This window comes from Coffea arabica, chromosome 11c (assembly GCF_036785885.1).
Source record: "Coffea arabica cultivar ET-39 chromosome 11c, Coffea Arabica ET-39 HiFi, whole genome shotgun sequence".
Lineage (NCBI taxonomy): Eukaryota > Viridiplantae > Streptophyta > Magnoliopsida > Gentianales > Rubiaceae > Coffea > Coffea arabica.
In genome coordinates, this window is record NC_092330.1 from 39,931,401 (window position 1) to 39,955,273 (window position 23,873).

The following is a 23,873-nucleotide window of genomic DNA, read 5'->3' on the forward strand; positions in this document are numbered from 1 at the left end:
GCACCTGCACCATATCCTCCGTCATCACTCCCAGGCGGCTACAGTGTCAGAGTCAGACCTCCTGACAGCAGACAGAGCCGTAATGCCAGAGAGTGGGTCCCGCTAGCATGAGCCTTCCGTCTTGACCACCTCTCTTCTATAAATACCTCACTCACACTCCCAACAAGTAAGCATACACTGTTCATTAACTCATTCTCATTATTCTGGTTCTCACACTAACTTGATCGTCGGAGTGATCTCAGGGGAGAAGCCCCGCCATTCACTTCGGACAAGAGGTTGACTTCGGACAAAAGAACTCACCTCACCTCATCTCAGAGAGGACTGATTCAGGTCGGCATAGCTACCAACCAAAAATCACCTCCTCATTAGGTGTCCTAAAATAGTTTCCGAATCATGGTTCAAAGTCGCAGTCGCGGCCCGGAACGTTGCACATCGGTCTCGACATATCGGTCGTGGTCTCGGTGAAACGCAAATTTTAAAGTATTTAATATTCTAAAAATTGTTAATAATATAAAAATAATATGCTAAACAAAAATAATAAAAAATAGCAAAAGAAATGGCTGAGTCAATCCGTCACGGTGTAACTCGACTGATTTCTCGTCCTGACTCGGGATAACTAGGAGTGACTCGATGTGACTCGGCCGAGTCAATCCGTCGCGGTGACGTCTCGGCCGATTTCTCGGCGAGTCAAGTATCTCGGTATCGTTTCGTCACGGTATCGTATCAGTGGGGGCCGAGTCGTCTCGGTCTCGGCCGAGACTTCGAACCATGTTCCTAATCTTAAAATTGCGTTAATAGTGGAGGCAAGGAATTTCTGAGGGGGACACGTACCCAAATGTTTGCCATTTCTGTGAACTTGTCTTTCAATTTCATTTGCCAACGGTCATAGGTTTCTAATACAAATAATGAACTACGAACTTAAAAGCCTATTTTCTTGACCCTAACTTATCATGACGCACAAAATGCCATAAGCAGAGCATAATCTATTGATTAACACACGCGGCCAGCTATAAACCCTCGTAGTATTACCTAAACAGAATTTGACCTGATTTGATTAACGCAACTAAAGGTTGGATAAGTGGGTGGTTTAGTCCTTTAAGTAATGTTGGTACAATAATGATTCCGTGTAGAGAAAAGTTTAAGGTACTGTGGGGCTGCTGTTTGTAGAGTGAAAGCATCACTGTCGCATGATGGCTTTTCCACTTTATGATGCCTTTGTTTCAACAAATTTTTTTCTTCCTACTATTTATTAAGCACCCTTCTTCTCCAACAACATACGGAGCATCTATAAAGGATGGGGCTGCTCTATATTTGTTCTCAGTGAAGTTAGTAAATCCTTTTCCCACTCTTTACCAAACTCTCTGTCTCTGTCTCTTCTGGCAAAAGTGAAAATGAGCTTTCAAGCCTACCAAGCTGGACAGGATAGATAATATGTTGTTGCTGTGTTTTCTTGAAAAAGTTAGTGCAACACAACAAAAAGTGAAGCATGGTCCTCGTTGATGATCAGAACAAGAACAATTTCAGTCCAATTCAAGGAAAGAAGTCAAGGGGCATGTCAATTTCTCGGCCTACGCTTGCTTCTATTGAATCCTTAGCGATACCTGTCGTGAGTGCTCTTCCCTAGCTGGTATATCTTTGATGATATGATTCTTGATGGTTATGGAGTTTCAAGCTTTAGCATAGTTGATATCTGGGATGATGCACTCCGGGGAAGCTCTCATCTTTGGTTGAAATTTGCAGGTTCAGGAAGTCGTCTTCTTGGCAGATTTTAGATGTGCAAAATGTCAACAAAGAGTAGCAGAAGTCATGTCTAAAATGAATGGCAAGTCTTTTCTTCCTTCTGCGTTTCACCTTGTTAACTAGAGTTGCTTTTCTCCGGAGTGTTTTAGCAGTGCATATTGTCTCCTCCATCCTAGCAGTAGATATCATGACTTTAGATTGTGGTGCGAAATCATGGCAGCCATTTGTGTGCAGACCGTTGTTGTTGGAGTATCTCATTTGATTTTCTTCCAAAAGCCAGTGGACCTTTTCATTGGATTCCAAAGTGCAATTATTTTTGGTCCCCTTTTGGAGAACTTTTTGGACTTCACCTGTCACTATGTGTTCTAGCCTTCTGGGAATTTGTGGGGGTGGCTGTAATTGACTGTATCCGTTAAGGGAATAACTTCATCATGAATCGCCAAAAGTTTGAGATTAAGAAAAGATGATCAATCAAGGTTTCATACAAACTCTCACAAATTCATTTGGGTGGTGTGCCATGTTTTCATGCCACGCCAAAACACATAAAAAATTGCTTTTCTTACATGGTGTTAAAAATGGTGAGCTGCACACGAGGAATGAATCAGAGACTTGGAATGGTTGTATTTTATTCCTTATTCTCGGTCCTTCTCAAATGAACATTTTGATGAGACTTGGAAGCAATCAATGTACTATAAGGATATTTTAATCAAATTATATATGAATAGTCTAACCTGCAGTCCTGTTTGTTACTCCTGTATGGTATTTGGTTGACATTGGTGCACCAAAGAGACGTTAGCTGGCCCCTCGCGGTGGGAATGGTTGCATTCTGCAGCTTTACTTTTTATCAATTGTACCATTCTATTTTGGGTTTTTCTCAAAAGTGAAAGGGATTTAACGTGTCCCGTTAACAAAGACCTTTCGTCCAGGAAATATGATTGAGAAGAGAGGGGGGTTGTGGGGGAGAGAGAGAGAAAGAAAGATGAACTCAGGAACCTCACCCTTTTGTTATTGATAGCTCTAATGTGGCTAGGTGGTCAAGATTATCAATAATGGTGAAGGCTAGCATCTTTCCAGTATATCAATAATGGTCTCATATTGCCATTTAGCCATGTAGCCCTTGCCCATGGTCGGTGATTTTAACAATTGATGTTGATGTTCTTGTTGTTTTACCACTGTAAATTGTACAGAAGAACATAAAAGATGCGCTTCAATAGCACAAGTGAAAATCAATATAGCTAATTTTTAATCATCTTGTGAATACAATAACATAAATGTGTGTATGTGTGCGTGCTTTTTTTGCTTTTTTTTTTTTTTTTTTATCAATTGGTAACGTCTACTCTGCTCTTATTCTAACAGTAGTATATTCTAACAGTAGTATATTCTAGAGTGGGGATCCAACTGAACCATTGTGAATAGTCTTGCGAATACAATAACATAAATGTGTGTGTGTGTGTGTGTGTATTTTTTTAATTAATCGGTAACATTTACTCTATTTCTACTCCTACTCTAACATATGTTAAGGGAGATCCAACTGAACCATTGAAAAATCGACGGAAACTAAATCATTATCAGACTAAATGGATACATATCTATATGGATTAAAAGAAGCCACATGTTAGTGATAAAGCCATGGAAGACAAAGTTTAATCCCTACGTCCCATCTCACAAAGATTAAAGGCTTTTATAGTGATGAATAGTTCAAGGAGCCATTGATTATTATTATATAATAAATGTGTTTGGATAGTGAGATTTATGCCAAATAATTATTATATTGCAATTTTACTCATGTCACAATTGATGAAGTTTTGGACTTTACTCTAGATGTAAAGATGGCTATATGTTACTCATCCACCAGGCAATACCTGACACGATAATGCTGTAAATTTCAGGAGAGACAGATTCTGTGGTCGTCAGCGTGCTGGAAAAAAAGGTGACGGTCACTTGCAGGCTTCCCACGGAAGCGGATAGGGGAGGAGCTTCTGCACCGCGCCCCCAAGTTGCTCGGCTCAGCAAACTAGCCATATTGCTCATGCGCCTAAGTTTCTCCACATGCCGCTGATATTCATTAATTCCCCGGAATATAATAGATTCAAGAAACATAACAAAGCAAAAAAGTGTCTTGGAAATTAATTAGCACATATTAATAGTTTTTTTTTCTCCTTGTTTACTAGCAAGAGTGTGTAATTCATACTTAAGTAGATTTGCTGACACGGATGCCTTGAATAACAGCAAAATTAGTTGTATATTTTAGTAGGAGAAGAATTCGGAAAATCTTGAAAATTTGATTGGAAGGCTTGGATTTGTTTTTTCTACTTAGCTGTTGATTTTCCCACTTCCATGCTTGCCCAATAATAATAATGTGATTAAGACTTGTGTGATTTTACATGCTTGAACCTTTAGGGAAATAGGCATTAGATCATCAACCTTCTTGACAATAAAAAGATGGTTTCCAAATGATGTATGAAATGATGCAAACCATTAAAGAAATGGGTGATGCTTGCTTCAACCGGATCAAGAATTTTGAATCAATTAAGGGATGACAAGTTGAGGAAGTTAACCAAAACCATCAGTTTCCTCCTCCCCTTCCCTTAGGTTCCAACTTCCAAAGGGGAATGGAATTAGATGCTTCAGCAGGCCAGAAAGCAACCTTTCCCGTTTCCAGTCAAGTCATGGAGATATCATCCATCGTTAACCTCACATAGTCCTTTTTATAACAAAGCTGACATCTCCCAACTTTTCATCATCTTTAAGCCATGCCCGGACAGGCAAGTACTCTGGCTGCACAATCTCTTACAATTCCTGTCATTCTCTTTTCAACCCTTTTCTTTCCCCTTTTTCCCTTTTACCTTTTGTGCATTCCTATGATTTCCTGTTGGAACCAACGACATAGCAGTCAATTTCAGAAAACCAACAAAAATGTGCCAGCAATTAATAGCTAGTCACTCGTCGAATTTTCAATGCTGAAAGAGGAATAACCAAGACTTCGCATTGCTTGTCGTGATTTTCAGGTTTGTTGCATGGTGATGAAGATTAGTTTAGACTGCAATGGATGCTGCAGAAAAATGAGGAGAATAATTCTCAGGATGAAAGGTCTGCCGGGCATTTTTTCCTATGTTTTCTGCTCTGTTATTTTGCGTAATTACTTCAGTCAATAACATATCTTTTTTTTTTTTTTTTTTCCCTTTGATGCATGAAGAAATTGAGACACACTCGATAGAGAAGCAACATTCAAGGGTAATCGTGTGTGGGAGATTCGTTCCAGCGGATATAGCAATAAAGATAAGGAAGAAGATGAAAAGAAGAGTCGAGATTCTGGAAATAGAGGGATTAAGCAGTGGCAGTGATGGACATACAGAACAAGAGCCAGCACCAACCCATGTCCCGGACCCTCATGCCATAGCTCAACATGCCTAGTTTCAATTTCTCCTGGTTTGGGTGGGAAAAAAAAATGTCAGTCATGAACCTAACGAAAAAGGGCACCACCAGATGTTAATTTTAGACAAGAGACCGATTCTGGGAGAACAGGAAGACTCCGGGGGGGAACCTAATGGATTTGTCTGAAAAAGATGAGGGAAGGAAAATCGAAAGAAGAAGTAGGATTGGAAATGTACATGCTAAGATTTAGTAACATTTGTACATTGGTTTAGACTACTTCCCCGCTCTTTGGCTTTTTCTTTCTTTTAGCATTCAATTTCCTTGACCTCAATAGGTTGTTAACATACATGCGCATGACAGGTTCGAGTTGGATTCGTCTACATTCATTTCGCTTTTGATTTGAACTCATATAACCTTTTGGCGTAGTGAGCAATGTGGCATGAGGATTTCCAGGATTGGGTTGAATGTTTCAAGCTGTTTTTTTTTTTTTACCCTTCTTGCTTTGGCAGTCCAATGCAATGCCCTATGTGTCTTTTAACATCCTTTTTTTTTTTGGGACTTCTACATAGGCGTCAGCGTTTGTTGGTTAAATAAGCAAAGTCATTGAGTAACCAAAGAGAAGTTACCTATTACCTATTACCACCAAAAAATTCAGGCAATAATATTTGATGGAGGATTTTCTTTAATGAAGTTGTTTATTAATGGAGATGTTAGAAAATTATTCCACTGATTACAGTGTTGTTAGCAAATCATGTATCCACCAAAGCAAATTAAGGGTGTGTTTGATAAAATTGAAATCTAAATCCATAAAAATAGTGAATTGTTTAGTACTAAATTTGATACATTCGAGTGTATATCATATTAAGCGATAAGTTGTTGTCTAAAATCTGATTCCATTAAGTCAATAAATTGTTAAATATTAAATTTGATATATTTGATTGTATATTATATTAAGTGATAAGTGCATAATTTATCCATTTTTTTTGGAGCAAATTTTGTCTAAAAAAATTAGTGTCACTTAATGAATTCAGATGTTTTTAACTTTGGTTATTAAATTCTTTTGAATATTTTAAAAATTGAATTTATTAATTTTAAATGCAGAATTAAATTATCAATAAGTGATTTTGCAAACTTTTGGAGTGGGTCTAATTAACATATAAGGACAATTATATTTATTTATTGCACAAAAACGAAAAATCTCCAAAAGGTTCATGTTTGTAACCTTTTCACTACTTTAAATAAACTCTAGATTTTGGCAAATAAATCAAATCTGCGAGCTGACTTAAATCCACTTTGAGGCACTAAATAAAAAATTCCTTTATCGGCTTCTAATTTCTGTTTGACTAGAATCATTTCCCAAAAAAGGAAAACAAAAAATAAATGAGTAAAAGAAAGAGGAATTTCGTAATTATGCTAAAAGCTGGGGAGTTTTATGATATTCAGTCTTTAGTTTGAGTACCTATATAGTAAACCAGAGCCCAGTTTATCTTATTCGCATAATCCTAATTATCATACGCGGATCTAACCAAGTAGCCTTAGAATCCAAATTCCCTTGTTCTTCTTCTTCAACTCCCCCAAACCCTAACCCTAAAAACTGGAAATTTCGTCTGATTTCCAATTTAGTGTTTAACTGAAGTCGCATCGTTTCGAATTTCAGCTAATGGCGAGCGGCTCCAATGAACCCACGCGTCGCAAGCACCGCCGGTCTCCTTCTGACGACGAGAACAACGACGCCGAAGCACCTTTGAAACGGCGGAAGCACCGCCACCATAAACATCACCGGCATCATCGCCACCACCATCACCACCGCAGCAAGAAGGAGGAGAGAGTGGAGGACGCAACAGCTGAAGCTGAAATCGAGATGGAAGAGAATCTAGAAGAGGAACGGAAGAGTAATGAGAATGCGGTGGTTGATGCTGCAACTGGTGGCACAACTAGTGCGGCTGTTATTTCTGGTTCAGTTTTGGGGATTGATTATGATATGGAAGAAGGAGAGATTGTTGATGAGGGTGAGTGTGGTGGTGGTGGTTCTCGTATCGATGGAGATGAGGTGAAAAAGGAGAAAGAGCGTGGTTCTGATGTGGAGTCTGGAGAGATTGGGGCTGTTCACGGGGGCCATTCTGACAATTCTCACATGGTGTGTTCAGATACCCCTTGCTTTTTATTTATTTTGTTATTTTTCTTGGGAGAGTTTCATTTCTGTTTGTAAAGTTTAGAAATTAAGCTGTTTGGTTGCGGAGAAAATTAATGGAAACCTTCCCATATGGAAATTGAAAGTTTGTTTACTCGTCCGGAATATCAGCTTTTGTGTCTTTGGCGAGGTCAGTGTAGTATGCTTCCAAGGTTTTCGCTTCCTTGTGTTTCTCCTGCTGAACTTAAATATGAAGTATGCTTACATTGTGCCTTTGACCCTTTTTTACTAGAACCCAATTTACCCACTTTAAATGCTGGATTTATATCTTTATTTATGTAACAGGCATATAATTAGGATTTTTTTTACTCCTGGTATCAAGATTTCTCAGCAATTAAACAGGAAGTTATTTAATGTGTTTTAATTTGATATTTTAATCATATCTAATTAAAGATTTTACTAATTGTTTTCTGCAATTGCTAGTGGAGTCATCGGTTTTGTCGTGAAATTTTAGTACATGTTTTCCACCAAACGGACATGAGAATTTGAATTCCATCTGGAGCTGTGCACTCCGGTTTTACATTTTTCCCAGTCAAAAGTTCTATAGGAGATTCTGAAGACAGATGGCTTTCAGTGGATTTGTAAGAACAAATTTTATGGTTATTTATTTATTTATTTGTGGGGGCATACTTTGTTAACTTTGTTTTGCTTGGACATAGTAGATTTGAGGTTTGTGTGGTTAACCAGCTACTTTGGTTGTGTTCTGCAGAAGGTGGATGTATATCAAGAGGGGAAGAATCATACCTGTTGTTTGCCTTCTGAAGAAGGTATGAATGAAGAGGATGGAAAGATGGCGGCATCAAGTGATTTTAGGATTGATGGGGAAGATGATGGATGTTTTGCAAGGAAGAAATATAATGATTTGGGTCAGAAAAGAACTTCCAGAACTGAACATATTTCTAATGGTGAGTTTGTGCATGAATACCGTAAGGATGAGTTAACTGTTGAAGAACATAGTTGGAGAAATGACTACTCTAATGAAGAAAGTATTTTGAGGGAGACTAATGAATTGTTAGGTGAAGGTGGGCAAAAAAGGGATTTCTCAAGGTCACCGTCACGGGACAGACACTGTGAAAGGGTTCGAAGTGGGAGCTGTCCAAAGTCACGTGATCAGTCTCGAGGAAGGTCTAGGTCGCAAAGCATTTTCCGAGAGGGTTCTTTACTCAATACACCAAAAACGTATAACGATTATTCAAGAAGAAAGAATAGGAGTGATTCAGATGAGGAGCATGAATCCAGCAGGGATTACCAACCTGCCAGCAGAGAATCATTTAGGTATGAACAAAGGAGTTACAGCAGACACAGTAGTCGGTCAACAAGGCATCATAGTCGAGAAATGCGGGACAGGGATAGAGAGGGCAGCCGGGATGTGGACAGAGACAGGACAAGAGACAGAGAGCGAGAGAGGACAAGGGAGAAGGAGCAGGAGAGGGAAAGGGCTAGGGAGCGGGAGAAAGAGAGGGAGAGGGAAAAGGAGAGAGAGAGGCACAGGGACTGGGAGAGGGAGAAGGAGAGGGAAAGGAGGAGGGAGCGGGATAGAGGGAGCAGCCGAGATAGAAATAGGGACCGAGATAGGGATAGAGATAGTCAAAGGTCCTTTAGGAACTCTAAACACAATCACACTGATGATGGCTATGGTGAGCAAGATAGGATTGATGATTACAGGCATAGGAGGCACGATGAAGCCAGTCACAAGGATAGGATAAGTGTAAGTGATACTGGAAAAATTGATGGTTCTAAGAAGAATATGGCTGGAAGGGAAAATGACAAGTCTGGAAGGTAACTTGTTGCTCAATCAGTATATTGAATATGATCAGCATCCTTTTCCTCCTTCCATCTAATGTTGATTTTTTTGATCACAGAGATGAAAAGGAACAAGAAGAATACCAAGAAAAAATTGTGTTGCGACTAGCAGAACAGGAAGAAGATGACCTTGAAAGAATTAAAGAGGAAAGTAGGAGGCGAAGGGAAGCTATACTAGAAAAACATAGAAGTCAGAAATCACAGCAGCACTCCGAAGCTAAAATAGAAAACACAGGTAATAGTATTTCTTTTGCCTTATTTGTATTAATAGGTTGTCTTTGTATGATATTTTTTGTACTTGATTCCTTCAGAGTGCAGCAGCATTGGTTTCTTGAATACCTATTTTTCATGGCTTGATTTTTTTCCTTGGAGCGAGCTTTTATGTGATAGACGTTCGATTTTTTTTTTCTCATATTGACTTTCCATGGGCATATGCCTTATCTTTTTATCTACTATTCTCCTGAAAAAAATTTGTTTCTTTGGAACAGTAAAAGAGCAAGGAGAACAGCCATTAGTGATGGTACCATCTGTTAGTGTTGCTCTCGAATCTAATGATCTTCGTAATGAGGGCCAAGATGACTATGTTGCTGACCCATCCTTTTCTGTTGGAAAATCCCCTCCACCAAATGGGGTTTCTACTATTGAGAAGCCTTCTGATACTGGTGGACTCGGAGCCGGTACTCCAAAGGTGGGTTGAAATTTCGTAGGCAGCTGGAGATATGTGTCTTGGACTGCATTGTTTCCCCTAGCTGCTCAATGTCCCCATTGTCAGCTATATGTGTCTCCAAGTTGTTTGCTCGTTTTTTTAATTTATTTTTTCAGAATTTTTTTTCAAAATTTGTCTAATTTATTCTCTCACAATTGGCTAAACCTTTGCTGTTTGTGCCTGAATTATATAACCTTGCAGAGTGAAAGATCTAATGATATGTTCACTGATGATATATTTGGAGAGTCTCCTGCTGGTGTTCGTAAAACGGTAAGCCTTAATCTGCCACTGTCTTTTGCAACTAATAAATTCATCGCTTCTTGTTTGTTCTTAAGCTGGCTAACGTTTTGGTTTATACTGTCCTTTCCTGTATTTTTGTGGTGGCCTAAATTCATGTTTTATTGTGGATTGATAACTTCTTATTCTTTCATTTTATTTGCTTGTACTTATTGATTAGCTTTCAAAAATTTTCCTCAGGGTAAGGGAGATGGTTTAGCAATTGAAAGGAGTGGCCTACATGACAATTGGGATGATGCAGAAGGGTACTATAGTAAGTGTCTGAAATCTATATTTATTCTATCACAAGGACTAATTTCTTTTTGGAGCTAAGTTGTGATATTAACTAACTGTTCACTTGATAAAGTAATTTCTGAAGTTTTTTTTTTCTTTCTAATCTTTTTACTGCTTGAACGTCAAGTTTAATTCTTAATTTTCATTTTGTGCTTTAACAAGAGGTACATTTAGATAAAGAAGTGATGAGTTTCCTGTTTGTTCCTTTTTGGAGTGTCTGGTACGACGAGTGAATCTGCTCGTCTTTTTAGTTCTTCTGGACTGTCTATTGATTAGGTGAATCTGATCCTCTTAATTATCCCTTTTGAGGGGTGTCCAGTTCAATATTAATTTGCTAATCTTGATTGTTCCTTTTTCTTTGCAGGCTATCGGTTTGGAGAATTACTTGATGGTCGATATGAAATCATTGCTGCACATGGCAAAGGTGTCTTCTCTACAGTAGTTCGTGCTAGGGATCTTAAGGCCAAATCTGGTGATCCTGAAGAAGTAGCGATAAAAATCATTCGCAATAATGAGACCATGTGAGTAATTAAACTTTTCCTTGCTTTAGTTTCTGACTTTAGCTGTTTAATAATGCATCTTTTAGTCCTTTGTCTGTCAGAACTGATTCTTCTTCTTCTGTTGCGCTGTTAGGTTGAAGGCTGGCATGGATGAACTGGTCATATTAAAAAAGTTGGCTGGTGCTGACCCTGAGAACAAACGCCATTGTGTTCGTTTTGTTTCCAGCTTTAAGTATCGGAATCATCTCTGTTTAGTTTTTGAATCTCTTCATATGAATCTTCGTGAGGTTTTGAGGAAGTTTGGTCGTAATATTGGGCTTAAATTAACTGCTGTAAGGGCATATGCAAAGCAGCTCTTCATTGCACTGAAACATCTAAAGAATTGTGGTGTACTTCATTGTGATATTAAGCCTGATAATATGCTGGTAAACTCAATTATCTTCAATATCTTTCCCTTCTATACCTCCTTACCCTGGTCTTCTTTCTGACACTAACCTATTTATTCTTTTTGTTGTTTCCTAAGGTGAATGAAGCAAAAAATGTATTGAAGCTTTGTGACTTTGGCAATGCCATGTTTGCTGGTAAAAATGAAATTACTCCATATCTTGTGAGTCGATTTTATCGTGCCCCAGAAATAAGTAAGTCTGTTTCTTTGTCATTTGCTTTCTAAAAATGACTTGATTGCCTGATCAACATCAGTTATTTTACTGCAAGCTGAGTTCTATTACATTAAGGTATTTAAGCTTTTATTTTTTGATTCTTCTTAGTTCTGGGTCTGCCATATGATCATCCCATGGATATGTGGTCAGTCGGTTGCTGTTTATTTGAGATTTACACTGGAAAAGTTCTTTTTCCTGGTCCTACAAATAATGACATGCTTCGCCTTCATATGGAGCTTAAGGGCGCATTTCCAAAGAGGATGGTTCGTAAGGTGAGAGACAGCTTTATAGGTGTTTGTTTGTTTTTCCTCTTAACATTTTAAATCCTGAATTTAGGGCTCTTGCAACTCTCTTATAGTGTTTGAGATGTTACATGGATACCTAATTTTTACACAACAGAAATGAGGAGTTGAGAGTTTATTCTGTGGCTTGTATCTTTCAAATATAATTCCTTTACCATATTTTCTTTTGATATGTATGCTTCCTTTCTCACTCTTTTAGCTTTAAGAATTGGTCTCTTTTTCCAGAAGAATTTAGTGAAGTTTTATTTGTTCTCAATTTTTTTTTTTACTGATCGCTTTTTTCCTATTTTGTTGCTACAGGGTGGATTTAAGGACAAGCACTTTGATCAGGGGCTGAATTTTCTTGCCACTGAGGAGGACCCTGTCACAAAGAAGGTAATCATCAATTTGGTTGTGTGATCCTTTAGGGTTTTCTATTTGTGATTATATGCTTTGTATTACTTGCATTTCTTGTTCTTGTCTGTTTTTTCTAATAAACTTATATATATATATATTCTATTCTGTCAGGCTGTAAAGAGGCTGATCCTTAATGTTAAGCCAAAAGATTTTGGAACTTTGATTGTGGGTTGTCTGGGTGAGGATCCAAAGATGTTAGCCAACTTTAAAGATCTTCTTGATAAGATATTCATGTTGGATCCTGATAAAAGAATCACTGTATCACAAGCATTGAGCCATCCATTCATCACTGGCAAGTGAAATATTGATGCTGATTTGTGACTACCGAAATGCTGTTGGGCTTGATATTTGAATATCATATGACTGCATTTATATATTGTTCTCTAATCATTGGGCATTAATGTCTGTCTTCTTTGTGCTGGCTATAAGAGCTTTAGAAACGGTGCTCGGCATGTTGAACGCAATTGTGGTGATGTTTGATTGGAAGAGAGCTCGTACTTGGCGCTTCTGTCAGTGGAGTGTTTTCTGTTTCTATTGTAAGATAACTCGCCAAAGGCGTATTTACCTTTTGTACTCGATCTTAATGTTGACCATTAAGAAACTCTTCAGTAGAATATTTTCAATTACTTTCTATTTTTTAGATTTTCCTCATATTGTATTCCAGATATGGTTCCAGTAACTCAACTCTCAGGCTTTAATGTGCTCCCGAAAATTAGATTTGTTGGCAGAAATAATTCTTTGTAAATAAAAACTTAACTTTGGAAATTTGTATTATTCTCTTTATCTTAATTTTTCCCCCTTCATTTTCTTTTTTCCTTTTTAATTGCTGATGATTGGTTTATAAGGGATACTCGCATTAGCTTATGGTCCTCTTCTTGTTTTGTTGCCACTGTTTTTGCTTTTTGCGATAATATATGGGTCCTGGTGTCTAATTAAATTTCTCATTCAGGGTACCATCTCTGCTATGAGGCAACCGTTCAGTGCTTTAGATGCTTAAAAGTCAACCTGGAGAAGGTATTTTGGTTTGTTTGCTAGGTGTTTATTGTGAGACGGATGAATCTATGCTTTTGCATATATTTCTTTGATGTCAGATTTGGCTTATCACTGACGTTCATTTAAAGCCATTTCAAGCGAATCATTTTGTCATGTGAACTTGTGTGTCTTGGCTTTTCTTTTGATTACATGTAGCGTGTAGAACTTTCTTAGTGGTTGGGTATACATAGAAGTGATTTTGAAAAATCTATGGTTCCCATTCTTACTGAAAGTTGTTTTGAAGCATTATTGTTTGGTGCATGCTGTAAACTGATTTGTTTTGGCATGAAATTTATCCTTTGCTGAGATCTCTGTGATTGTGTGTGTAATTTTTGTTTCTTTGATGGTCCCCATTCTAATGAGGTTGCATTACTTCTGATCTATGATTTGGCCATTCTGGAGGAATATATGCTTTGGAGATTATTGGATGCTGTTCCAGGTGGATTTTTTTAGGTGTGTGTCCAAATCTGAAATTGGTGCAGTTATCTCATTTAGCAGATCTAATTTCTGGGAAATAGTTGAGTAATATGATTAGTTGTTTTTGTAGGTTATGGCGTTTGTGATTGCTGATATCCTGTAAGTATATTCTTATTTTTCATCTCCTTTGTCATTAGTTGGTTTCTGATGTCAAGCTATTTCTGGTTCCAACTATGTTTTTAACTCCTCCAACCTGTACATGTGTGAATTTTTTGTAGATTTATGCTGTTTAGCAAGCTATTTCTGATAGTAAGCTCCTCTTAATCTATATTTTGATACTTTCCTTTGCCTTGGTCTCTGGCACCTGAGCAGAATGGGAATTTTTCTTTGAATCTGCTTTTTATAGATGGAATTTTTTTTACTTTTCATGTTTATGGGGTATTATGGTGGGATAAATGTAGACCTGGAGCTGTCATTAGGCTGAAAGTACATCCTTGAGGGGAAAGAATTAGGTCATGGGAATTTCGACGTCTAATTGTTATAAATCCTTTTTAAATCAATTATATTAAGGCATAATGTGCAAGTTTTTTCAATTGAGCGATTTGTAATGCTTATGACTTGCAAGAAATTTCTAATAACCTTGTATCAAGCATATTAGAGAGACATGCGTGAAATCTTCCTGAGCAAGCATACAAGTCTGACTTGATGTGAATGTAGCATAGGATGTACATTATCCAAGATATGATAGTCGGCAAAAAATTAGGTAGATCAGAGGGAGTAGTGTGGGTTGGTAGGAGTAACAGAGTAGCCTTGCAAGGAATGGAAATAGGCTTGGATTAAAAAAGAAGCCAATAAGGGTGTATATTGGGCACTTTACATGTGCCTATTAAGCCTAGGTGATCGAAGCCTGATTACATGTGAAAACCAATGAGATGATCATTTACTAACAGGTGTTATCATATTTTTCAAAAAAATAATTACTGCATCAAAGAACAAATCGCTTAGTCTATGAACTGAACTGGTTTTTAGATAATCTTTTAGCAACAAAATATTTTTTCTGGTTACTTGGCTTTCAGTGCATAAGCTTGCAGCCTCAGATTTGGCATACATTTGTTCCATAACAGTCATTTTGGTGACCTTAGTGGAGTTTGAGCTTTTAAGATAAGAGCAGTATATTAGTGGAACTACTAAAACATTTTGTAGTGGGATTCTTGGCATCCACTTCCAAGTATATTTGTACTTTTTTTGGTTGAGCTTCCTTTTCTCCCGAGTACTAGATAACCCACGGGTATCAGCATGCATGACGGATCTTGATATGGTATGGAAATCTTAAATTTGACAAATGTGTTCTTGGTAAGTTCAATTAATTGTGGGTCTAGTGAATTTCAGAGCGGCAGACATACTGAGGGTTGAGTCCTCCATGTTATATCTAATTGTTTTTAGCTTGATAGTTTTCCGGGGATGAGGTTACATGGGATAATATTATCAACCTTTTTATTCTAGAAAATGAGGTTGAGAACCGAAAAAGTGAATACCCATGTATTTGTTGTAGACGAGGTACTACAGTGGCTACTCTGGTGTTTCTTGCCTTTGAGTAATACTTAATATGGTCAGTGAAATGCAACATTCCTTTAGTACAATTAGCCTTTTTTTAAATGAAGAAGAGAATGACGGGAGTTGTCAGGTTGTAATGCATTTTAGGAACTGATCTTAGATTTCAACTGATATGAAATAGATCACAACTTGTATGAATTTGTCAAGGATGGAGTTTAGGAGTATTGGTTGCTTCTTTTCTACATCTGGATATTGATAACTCAAAGAGGAAGCTTTTTGCAAGGAAACACAAGTTAAGCACAGACGACATGGACAGAATAAACAGAACATACCAGCTGGGTCTCTTTTCAGTTTGCTGGCTGTTTGCTCTTGAGATTATTTTTGGCGGCTTACGATAGTTTTTGATTGCAGTAAGAAATAAAGGAAGTCTCAGCTGAGTTCATCTGGTGTGAATAAAAAATGTACAATTTTGTCTTCTGGCACTTCCTCCCTCTTCCCTCTGACCTTCAACTTTTAGGTGCAGAAATTTGTAAGAATGCATGAATTGCTATGGCAAGTAATGTGATATTCTTTTGCCTTTGCTGGTGAGAGATTGGTATGGTCGGGAAATACTGTTGTGCATTGCCTAGTAACGTGAAGTCAGCAGGAGTTCCATGCGTTGTTTTATAGAAAAATTGTAGATGTTTTGTTGGTGTATTTAGAGTTTTAAAATTGGTACATTACGAAAAAGTAAAGTACATATAGTTTTAAAGTGTTTTTGTCAGCATGTTGGCAAACTCGGCATCAACGAGTGATCAAGGTATTGCATTTATTCAATGTAATTAATACCTGTTTAAGCTAGGTTTTGATCGAGCATCTTCTCCATGCAAGATTTAGGTTTTGAGTATCATGTTCTGCAAGCATTTGCCCTTGTCAATTTGCCCAGGGTATCATCGTCCCCTGGTGAGTGTGTTATTGAGAAGCGAGGAAAGGTAAATGGTCACTTGCATATCATTAACTAACTAGTATAAAATGGTATTTGTAACTTACCATCTGGTGGTTACAATAATTTTTACGCACATTTACCAGAGTTAAAAGGTTTTCATCACATGCCGCTTCTATTTCAGCTATAACCTGAACACTATTTAGAGCTGCTCCTACTCGTCCCTGCTGTGGTTGGTATTGAACTGGGCTTTGTTAATATGGTCTTGCTTTCTTATACTTGTATGGATGGCATTTACTGGCTAAGTGTTCTGGATGCACCCCGTGTCAGGTGTCACAAGAACCTGTTGACTAATTAGAATGGGTCGGTTATGCACTCTTGATCTGTCTTTCCGAAGTCTTTCGTCCTCACTATTTGTCTTGTTCCCTTTGTTTCGTCTGAGGAAGATGTTTGAGGGGCCTCATGCAAAGATTTTAGCAATATGTGTGTGGTTGGTGTGTATTGAACTTGTCATCACATGGAGTGGCATGAATTGTTGATACTAACGGGGCTGAGCTAGTTTACTGATTTTTGGGTCGGTCTTCAACATTTGGGGTTGTCGTTACCACTTTGTGTGCTGAATTAGAAGTGGAACTTGTAACGCCTGAGAGGACCTCTATTGTTTTTGAGTCGGGTCATTTGGCATGCTCTGTTGGTATCCAATTGCAAATTGAATATTTGATATTTTATCCGATGTTCGGGTCATGAATAGCCGGATTTCCGGCCGTTGAGCCTTCGAGCTGAATGATATAGAGAATTGGAACACGTGTCCGTTTAAATTCTCAATCATAATAGACTTTATAGTTGGCTTGACTTTCCTTGTACTATTGGCAATAATATATGGACATGACTGATTCAATTGCCGGCGCGTCTCCTTCCACTAAAAACCCTTCCCCTTCACCGTGCCCTCACTCCTTCCAATTTTCTCTCTATTTATTAACCTACTCGAACAGAGTATATGTATTTACACACATATTTTTGGTGATCGACCTTGTCAAGCAATTGAACAGACATGGTCGCTGCCTATGAACATTCTAGGGAATACCTGGTAACTGATCTAGTATTTTATGAACTTAAAAGGCTACCGAGGCGGCTAGCTTGAGAAGTGTAATTTATAAGATTAATGAAGTTACTACATTTTCAAAAAAAAAAAAAAAAAAAAGTAAAACTTTCGACATAGCGTGCACTGTGAGCTAATGAATTAAGGTTAGTAGATGCAATTTTGGACTGTATATGGCCAAAAGGGTCGCGTAATTACGTGCCCACATTATTCAATTGTTGATGCGTGCAATATTTAACCGTTTTGCGTGCACACTGTAAGAGGTGAGTGTTGGGCTGGTGTAATAAATGGTTGCTGTTTAATGAACTTTAATTTTCTTAATTATGGTCTCTGCACTCTATATATATATGTGTGTGTGTGTGCGGAAATCAATAGTTGATTTGGACTGCTTTTTCACAAACGAAAGAGTAACGTTCATATCAACTCATTGTCGAACTTGTAGTGGGATATAATGAAAGATTTTCAATTGTCACAATCTGGAAATGACGAACTGAACATTTGAGGGTGAGAACGTATGTATAGAGCCTACTTGAAATAGGCCGTACCTCTGTGTCCCTGAAACTGCAGCAAATATTTTCTACTCCATTGACGTAAAGAAATCAATCGTAAGTGCTTTCTTCGGGAATGGCATATTGTCCTTCAAATCCTTGACATACAAGTAATGGAGAAGGGCAAGCAATCCCCAAACCAGAAAACGACAAAAGGGAATGGATAATTAGGAAAAAGGTACGTGGATGTGGAACAGCAGCGTCGAGTCACTACTGTTCTCTTGGAAATATTCTGGCTGGTGATTTCTTCGGAATCAGGCCTATAAACTGTTGCATACGCAATAATTTATTTGGTAAAGCACTTTTAGGTTTGGTTTCTGTACACGATACCTGGAATAGCTCGTCGTCAATTTGATTCAAAGTCTAGAAGATGGGAATGCTGAAATTGCCATTACAATAATACAGTATGTGCATTCATTTCCTGGAGACCCTCCACTGAAACAGTAACAATGCGCGTCTTTTTGTCAAACCTAGGAGGCAGCACTCGAAACGAAACTTCCATTTTTCTCCTCTCGTTGGTTGGTGTTGAAGTGTCGTGCTTTTGTTTGGATTGGTTATTGGACAACGTTCACAATTTTATTAGATAGTTCGAATGCTAACAAATAATGGATGGAATTTGTGGAAGTATAAATATATCTGTTAAAAGAGAATCGATTCTTATTAGTAGCACATTTTAACCTTGCATTCCTAAATTAGAAATCGACGTATATTGAGGCATAGAGATTTGAACATGAAATAATTTAAACTGTTTCAAGATAAGGACTTCTACACCACTCTTTTCTTCTTTCTTTGGATTTGGACCTCTCCTTTCTTTTTCTGAACTTTGCATTCCATTGGTATTGGTTGCTTCTAAACGGAGATATCTAACGCGGGAGTACCGTGACTATAATAAATAAGGAGGCTCAGACGTACAGATGGGTCGAAGCCACTTTTCACCTAAATATTTTCCATCCCAATCTGTTATCTAAATTCAACTTTTACCCTCGTTAGATAGAATGTGAAGAAACATGGCACCTAGTGTAGTGTTAAAAGACGAGCTGAACTATTCGAATTGGATTTGTCCTGATAAGACTTCATTTGCATTTGATCTGTCACTAATCAAACCAAACTTGAATAGCAAGTTGTATTTGATTAACTCTTAAACTGAGGTTAAGTTTGGCTTGTGTGTAGAAAGTTTTAAACTACTCGAATTCGACCGAGCAAAAACTGGTTTGAATTCGGTTAATGAGCAAACAAGTCAAATTCGAATACAATTTTAAACTTATAAATTAATCAAACAAACTTGAGTGTTAGGGTATTTCACTTGATTGAACTGCTTTACATCCTCAAACATACTCAAATAGTTATGATCTAAGAAATTGGGGTTTGGGAGACAAACATTGCTTAATAAATGAATCGTATCCATATAACATAATAAATAATGCCTCTGCTCTTTTGAATTAAGCAAAAAAACATATGAATCAGATATAAGAATATTAGCTATTCAAAATTTAATCTGGTTTTGGCAAAAGTTTCTATGCGTGTGACGTGACAACCATTTTAGGGATTCGCAGAGAAATTCATCAACCGAGTCGTATACATGGTAAGAGAACCAGCAGGCGTTAAGGAAAAAAACTACTACTGATTTTTCATTTACGTGATAAAGTTTGTCTCTGATAATGGGTCCACTGCGCAATCAATAGTCAGTTGTGAGGTCCAAATCACAATAAACAAAAACAGTGTCGCCATTAAGACCACAAGGTTCCTTGTCATACTTCAATTTAACTTGGAATGGTCAAGAATTTTAGGCCTACACTGCCATGGCATGGCAATTTTCCTTCTCTTGAAAAAATTGCCATGAAAAAAAAAAAAGAAGAAGAAAGACTTTTAATCTTACATCATTTTCTTTGGAACTCATCTCTTACCCTTTAAGATTGTGAAGGGCAATATTTTCATAATGGACAAAATTGCTCTGATGGGGTAGGAGTTGCTCCGTCATTAACAATAGCCAAGAGAAGAGGGCAGGTCTAGAAATTAAGATCACATTAAGGATCATAAATATCACCGGCGCAAGAAATAGACAGTGACAAATTAGTAGTAGAGAAAGTCTTTGTTGTAAGCATTCAATTTATTTACCCTCACAGGAGCGCGTGAAACCACTTTTTCCATGCAGACAATTTTTGCAAATTCTCTAACTAGATGTCCTTGTAAATTGAATGTTATAAAATAGTAAGTGATTACCTTGTGGCTGGGAACTCTTTAGTGATTCTCCTGAGCTTTCATAAGTTCTACAAGAAACCCAAACCCTTAATCCCATCAGTTCTTAATCATGGGAACAAGTAATTGCTGGTTTCTTGGGTTTGTATGATTGACCTTGTACATGAGTTTAAAATGAGCTGTTCACCTAATTAATTGATCTGGTAAGACCCTCTACCTATGTTGCATCTAGGGAAGGTAAAAAGCATTCACATAAAGGATTACTTTGTTTTGGTCACAATTAACACTAAGGATTACTGCATTTCTTGCTGTTTCCACACACAAATACACACAGAAAGGCAAATGGAACAAGCAATCCCACCACGAAGAAACATGGTGGGATTTAATGTTGAAAGAGGAGAAGAAGAAACATGCATGGCAACTAGAACATTATTTCGTTAATTAGGAAGGGAAAAAGAGGAGAATACATGATATATAGAGGAAATGCAATAATGTGTTTTGGCTTGAGCTCACAAAACGCACTTCATCTTTTCTTAATTAATATGCTTCATATTTGTTCAATTAGCTATTTAACGTTTCTAGCTCAGTTTTTGTTCCGTGGGCTAATTTCTCAGTACTGTGTGCTAGGTACTAATTATTTTTTTGTTTCTTGATCATGTCATCCTTATGCTTACACTAGGGACATGTATCATAACACTCTTCAACATTTTTTTTTTATGCATTATTAGGTTGGAGCAACATTTGAGGTGAGATTCATGAATGATCCTAGGAATTACTTTTGAATGCCTTTTATATAAAAAAACACAGTTCAATATCCTAAAACCTTACAGCAAAATTATCATAAAAAACACCTATAGCAAAGAAACCTTCTTTTCCAAAAAGTAATGAAAAATTTATACTTGGCTATTACTATTTGATTTAATCACAAAATAACATGCAGGTTACGACTAACGTAGTCCAAAGTTAAAAACTAAGACCCTTTAGGTGAAGCAAGAATGGTAGAAGTGAGAAAAATACAAAGAACTAATTAGATACAGCCTGATACTGATCGTTAAAATTAAGAAGAAAAAAAAAAAGTAGGTTAATTAAGGAAAAAAATGTTAAAATATTTTCTGGACCATGAATATCACCTGCACACGAATCACCAGCGCGTGCCCACCTGACTCCCTGGCAAACGAACGAAACCAGCCGCGTTTAATTTCCTCGAACTTTTAACCTAGTCCTTACCAATGACTTAGTATCTAAGTAAATCCCCACACGCTCAATTTCATTGCAACTGCGCTGATCTGATTCACACACACAACACACACTGATTATAATTCCACGCATATATAAACTACTCACAGGAAACAAATTGTTCGCGTAAATTACCTTCAGCACCTAAAAGGCACAAACGAGCCTAGATCGTTTGTTTGGGCTCGTTTGTTTCCTTGTGCTGCTGAATCATATACTCATATTCCACCACTTTTGTGTTCATATCAGAAGCTTAGTAAGGCTAGCAACGATCAAAGACTGAGCATGGGAAAGAGGCTTGATGCTCTATTTGGAAGAAGTTTGAAGACAAACAAATTACAGGCCAACATTAAGCTTGGTATTTCAAGGCTTCCTGTCCTCAAAAACCAGCGCCAGGCTCGTTGCGCCGTGGCCCGTTCTGATGTTCTTCAATTCGTGAGCCTAGGTCAGCATGAGAGAGCTCTTCTTAGGGTGAGCGATTGGCTTTTCTTGATGTTTTCCTTTCTGTATTTTTGTTTGTTCTTAGTGAATTTTTGTGCCCAATATGGTTCTGTTCTGACTTCTGATAGGTTGAACAAGTGATCAAGGAGCAGAACATGTTGGATGTGTATGTTATAATAGAACGCTATTGCCATCAGTTGACCGAGAGGATCAACCTCATTGAGCATGAAAGGTTGGTTTTTCTTTATTAAGTTTGACGTGATACAAGAAGTTGACTTTTTTTTTTTGGTTCATCAATAATGGTATTGTTTCTTGGCTGCAGAGTGTGTCCTGAGGAATTGAAGGAGACAGTATCAAGCATGATTTATGCAGCTTCAAGATGCGGGGACTTCCCTGAACTTCAAGAGATTCGTGCAATTTTTACATCCCGTTTTGGGAAGGAATTTGTAGCTCGAGCTGTTGAGTTACGAAACAATTGTGGAGTTAATCCTCAAGTAAAGCTAATTGACAAAAACAGGCCCAATGAAAAATTGTGTTTTTAGGAAGTCAATAAAAAAGTTTGTTTTCTTATGCGTATTTGTTGTATGCAGATGATACAGAAGCTATCTACCAGGATGCCAAGCTTGGAGAACAGAATGATGGTGCTCAAGGAAATTGCTACAGAGAACAACATTGTTCTGCAAATTGAAGAAGTGGAAGTAGAAATATCGAAGGTAAAGTAAGCTGTTCTTATCAAGGAGAGTGCAGGAGCAGAGTATTGTCCTCTATGTGTAGCGCACAAAGCTCAACTTACTCTTTCATTTATATGATTTGCAGGCGCAAATGGAGACTGATACAAAGCAGGGTCAACCAAAACCAAAAACACCAACTCACTCTGGACATTTAGGAAGTGTTGAAGGATGTTCGGACTCGATGGAAGTGAGGAATAAATATAAGGATGTAGCTGCTGCAGCACAAGCAGCGTTTGAATCAGCAGCTTATGCAGCTGCTGCTGCAAGAGCAGCTGTGGAACTGTCCCGATCTGACTCACATGATCCCGATGATCTAAATAGTACAAAACTGCAGCCAAGAGTCATGTCAAGAACTCGTCAGTCATTTAAATCCAATTCCCAAACTGGAGAAGAAAAAGAAATTGATGAAGGGAAAGTAGGCATGGCATTTGAGAAAATCCACCCTGCTCAACACTGTTCTTCTGAGTCGGAGGACGAAAAGATTATAGCAGAAAACTTCAAACAACGCAAGAATGAAGGGGAGATTAAAAGGTCATTGTCTACATCGAGCTCAGAATCATTTGATAACAACTTCAGTGGAACTAGAACATATTGCGATGACGAGCTTCTGATGAAGCTAGAGGAAAAGGAGATAGTTTTTGATGAAAGTGATGATGAGACTAAGGAGAAAAGCAGAACATTTTTGTCAAGAACCAAAGATTCAGGTTTAGAAGATAAGCAAACTTCGCAAAGGAAGAAGACTCCGGATTCTGAACAAAGGTATTCTATTAAGGGAGATATCAACGAAGACGACTTCGGATTACCTTCCTCTCCAGCTCACAAGCACTTTTCTTTAAGATCTCACGCTGGCGTCAAGAAGGAAAAAGCGACAGAGAAGTTCATCAGCTCTCGTGCAGACCACTTGAATATGGAGAAGAGGCCAATTTCTGTCAGAACTAAAAGGACGTATGGTCGGTGACAAGCTGATGGAGATAGCACATACTGCCAGAGCACTAAGTATTGTGAATTGCACTAATCTCTCTGGCTGTTTTTGCAGATTATATTTTTGTTTGTTCATTTTTTGAGAATAATGGTTGTTAATTCATTATGTTGGTTTTCTTGGTTACTTGATTTGTAGGGGGAAGGTTGGGTTGGATGTTAAGGTGGAAGGGATTGTGAGACCTCTCAGATACCCAAAAAAAAAGGTGGTTACTTGATTTGTAAAGCTTATAGTTATTGTATCCTTTATCAAGATTCAGAATTTTCATACATGAGTTTTCCTTTCAATTTGATGCAAATGCCCGTGAAACCATTACTCCAAAAAAGCTACTTAAATGGAAAAAAGAGGCATAACATATTTACCAAGGCTCCAAGCGAATCAAAATGTATTGGACGAAGCTTGGGTGCTGCAGCAGTGCAGCCTACAGGCAGTAGAACTGAAGGCATCTTACAAAGAAAATTTTCATGGCCGAATTGGCT

The 23,873-nt window shown here is 37.8% G+C and overlaps 3 protein-coding genes across 7 annotated transcripts; all 3 read left to right on the forward strand.

Annotated features, from left to right (window-relative positions):
• The first annotated feature begins 1,152 nt into the window (after positions 1-1,152).
• Positions 1,153-4,052, forward strand: LOC113716327 (uncharacterized). The gene is made up of 3 exons (XM_027240619.2): positions 1,153-1,606; positions 1,741-1,822; positions 3,630-4,052. Exons 1-3 carry the CDS (start codon positions 1,487-1,489, stop codon positions 3,797-3,799), a joined length of 372 nt encoding a protein of 123 aa, XP_027096420.1. The 5' UTR covers positions 1,153-1,486; the 3' UTR covers positions 3,800-4,052.
• A 2,576-nt stretch (positions 4,053-6,628) lies between these two features.
• On the forward strand, positions 6,629-15,843 carry LOC113715335 (uncharacterized). Of its 3 annotated transcripts, XR_011823079.1 has the most exons (17): positions 6,629-7,252; positions 8,016-9,085; positions 9,169-9,344; positions 9,598-9,797; positions 10,017-10,085; positions 10,293-10,365; positions 10,750-10,906; positions 11,019-11,310; positions 11,409-11,523; positions 11,653-11,816; positions 12,147-12,221; positions 12,354-12,534; positions 12,672-12,778; positions 13,192-13,256; positions 13,677-13,727; positions 13,822-13,850; positions 15,427-15,510. XR_011823079.1 is itself a non-coding variant. In XM_072070870.1 (13 exons), exons 1-13 carry the CDS (start codon positions 6,776-6,778, stop codon positions 12,677-12,679), a joined length of 3,057 nt encoding a protein of 1,018 aa, XP_071926971.1. In that variant the 5' UTR covers positions 6,629-6,775; the 3' UTR covers positions 12,680-12,893. The 3 variants fall into 3 exon arrangements, 1 of the variants encoding a protein (XP_071926971.1); XR_003453940.2 differs by having other exon boundaries at positions 13,822-15,843; XM_072070870.1 differs by lacking the exons at positions 13,192-13,256; positions 13,677-13,727; positions 13,822-13,850; positions 15,427-15,510 and having other exon boundaries at positions 12,672-12,893.
• A 5,360-nt stretch (positions 15,844-21,203) lies between these two features.
• LOC113717264 (uncharacterized) lies at positions 21,204-23,663 on the forward strand. 3 transcript variants are annotated; one of them, XM_027242010.2, is made up of 6 exons: positions 21,204-21,714; positions 21,813-21,916; positions 22,007-22,178; positions 22,275-22,397; positions 22,501-23,411; positions 23,533-23,663. In XM_027242010.2, exons 1-5 carry the CDS (start codon positions 21,529-21,531, stop codon positions 23,371-23,373), a joined length of 1,458 nt encoding a protein of 485 aa, XP_027097811.2. In that variant the 5' UTR covers positions 21,204-21,528; the 3' UTR covers positions 23,374-23,411; positions 23,533-23,663. The 3 variants fall into 3 exon arrangements, with proteins under 3 accessions (XP_027097811.2, XP_027097810.2, XP_027097812.1); XM_027242009.2 differs by having other exon boundaries at positions 22,501-23,663; XM_027242011.2 differs by having other exon boundaries at positions 21,550-21,688; positions 22,501-23,663.
• Positions 23,664-23,873: the final 210 nt, after the last annotated feature.

Excerpts from the sequence above, each read along its gene's own strand:
- LOC113717264 (XM_027242009.2), top strand. The coding sequence starts at position 21,529 with ATGGGAAAGAGGCTTGATGCTCTATTTGGAAGAAGTTTGAAGACAAAC. Across the intron at positions 21,715-21,812 it reads ATGAGAGAGCTCTTCTTAGG|GTTGAACAAGTGATCAAGGA; the intron begins GTGAGCGATTGG and ends GACTTCTGATAG. Across the intron at positions 22,398-22,500 it reads TGGAAGTAGAAATATCGAAG|GCGCAAATGGAGACTGATAC; the intron begins GTAAAGTAAGCT and ends TATGATTTGCAG.
- LOC113715335 (XM_072070870.1), top strand. The coding sequence starts at position 6,776 with ATGGCGAGCGGCTCCAATGAACCCACGCGTCGCAAGCACCGCCGGTCT. Across the intron at positions 9,798-10,016 it reads TCGGAGCCGGTACTCCAAAG|AGTGAAAGATCTAATGATAT; the intron begins GTGGGTTGAAAT and ends ATAACCTTGCAG. Across the intron at positions 10,907-11,018 it reads ATTCGCAATAATGAGACCAT|GTTGAAGGCTGGCATGGATG; the intron begins GTGAGTAATTAA and ends TTGCGCTGTTAG.
- LOC113716327 (XM_027240619.2), top strand. The coding sequence starts at position 1,487 with ATGGTCCTCGTTGATGATCAGAACAAGAACAATTTCAGTCCAATTCAA. Across the intron at positions 1,607-1,740 it reads AATCCTTAGCGATACCTGTC|GTTCAGGAAGTCGTCTTCTT; the intron begins GTGAGTGCTCTT and ends TGAAATTTGCAG. Across the intron at positions 1,823-3,629 it reads AGTCATGTCTAAAATGAATG|GAGAGACAGATTCTGTGGTC; the intron begins GCAAGTCTTTTC and ends TGTAAATTTCAG.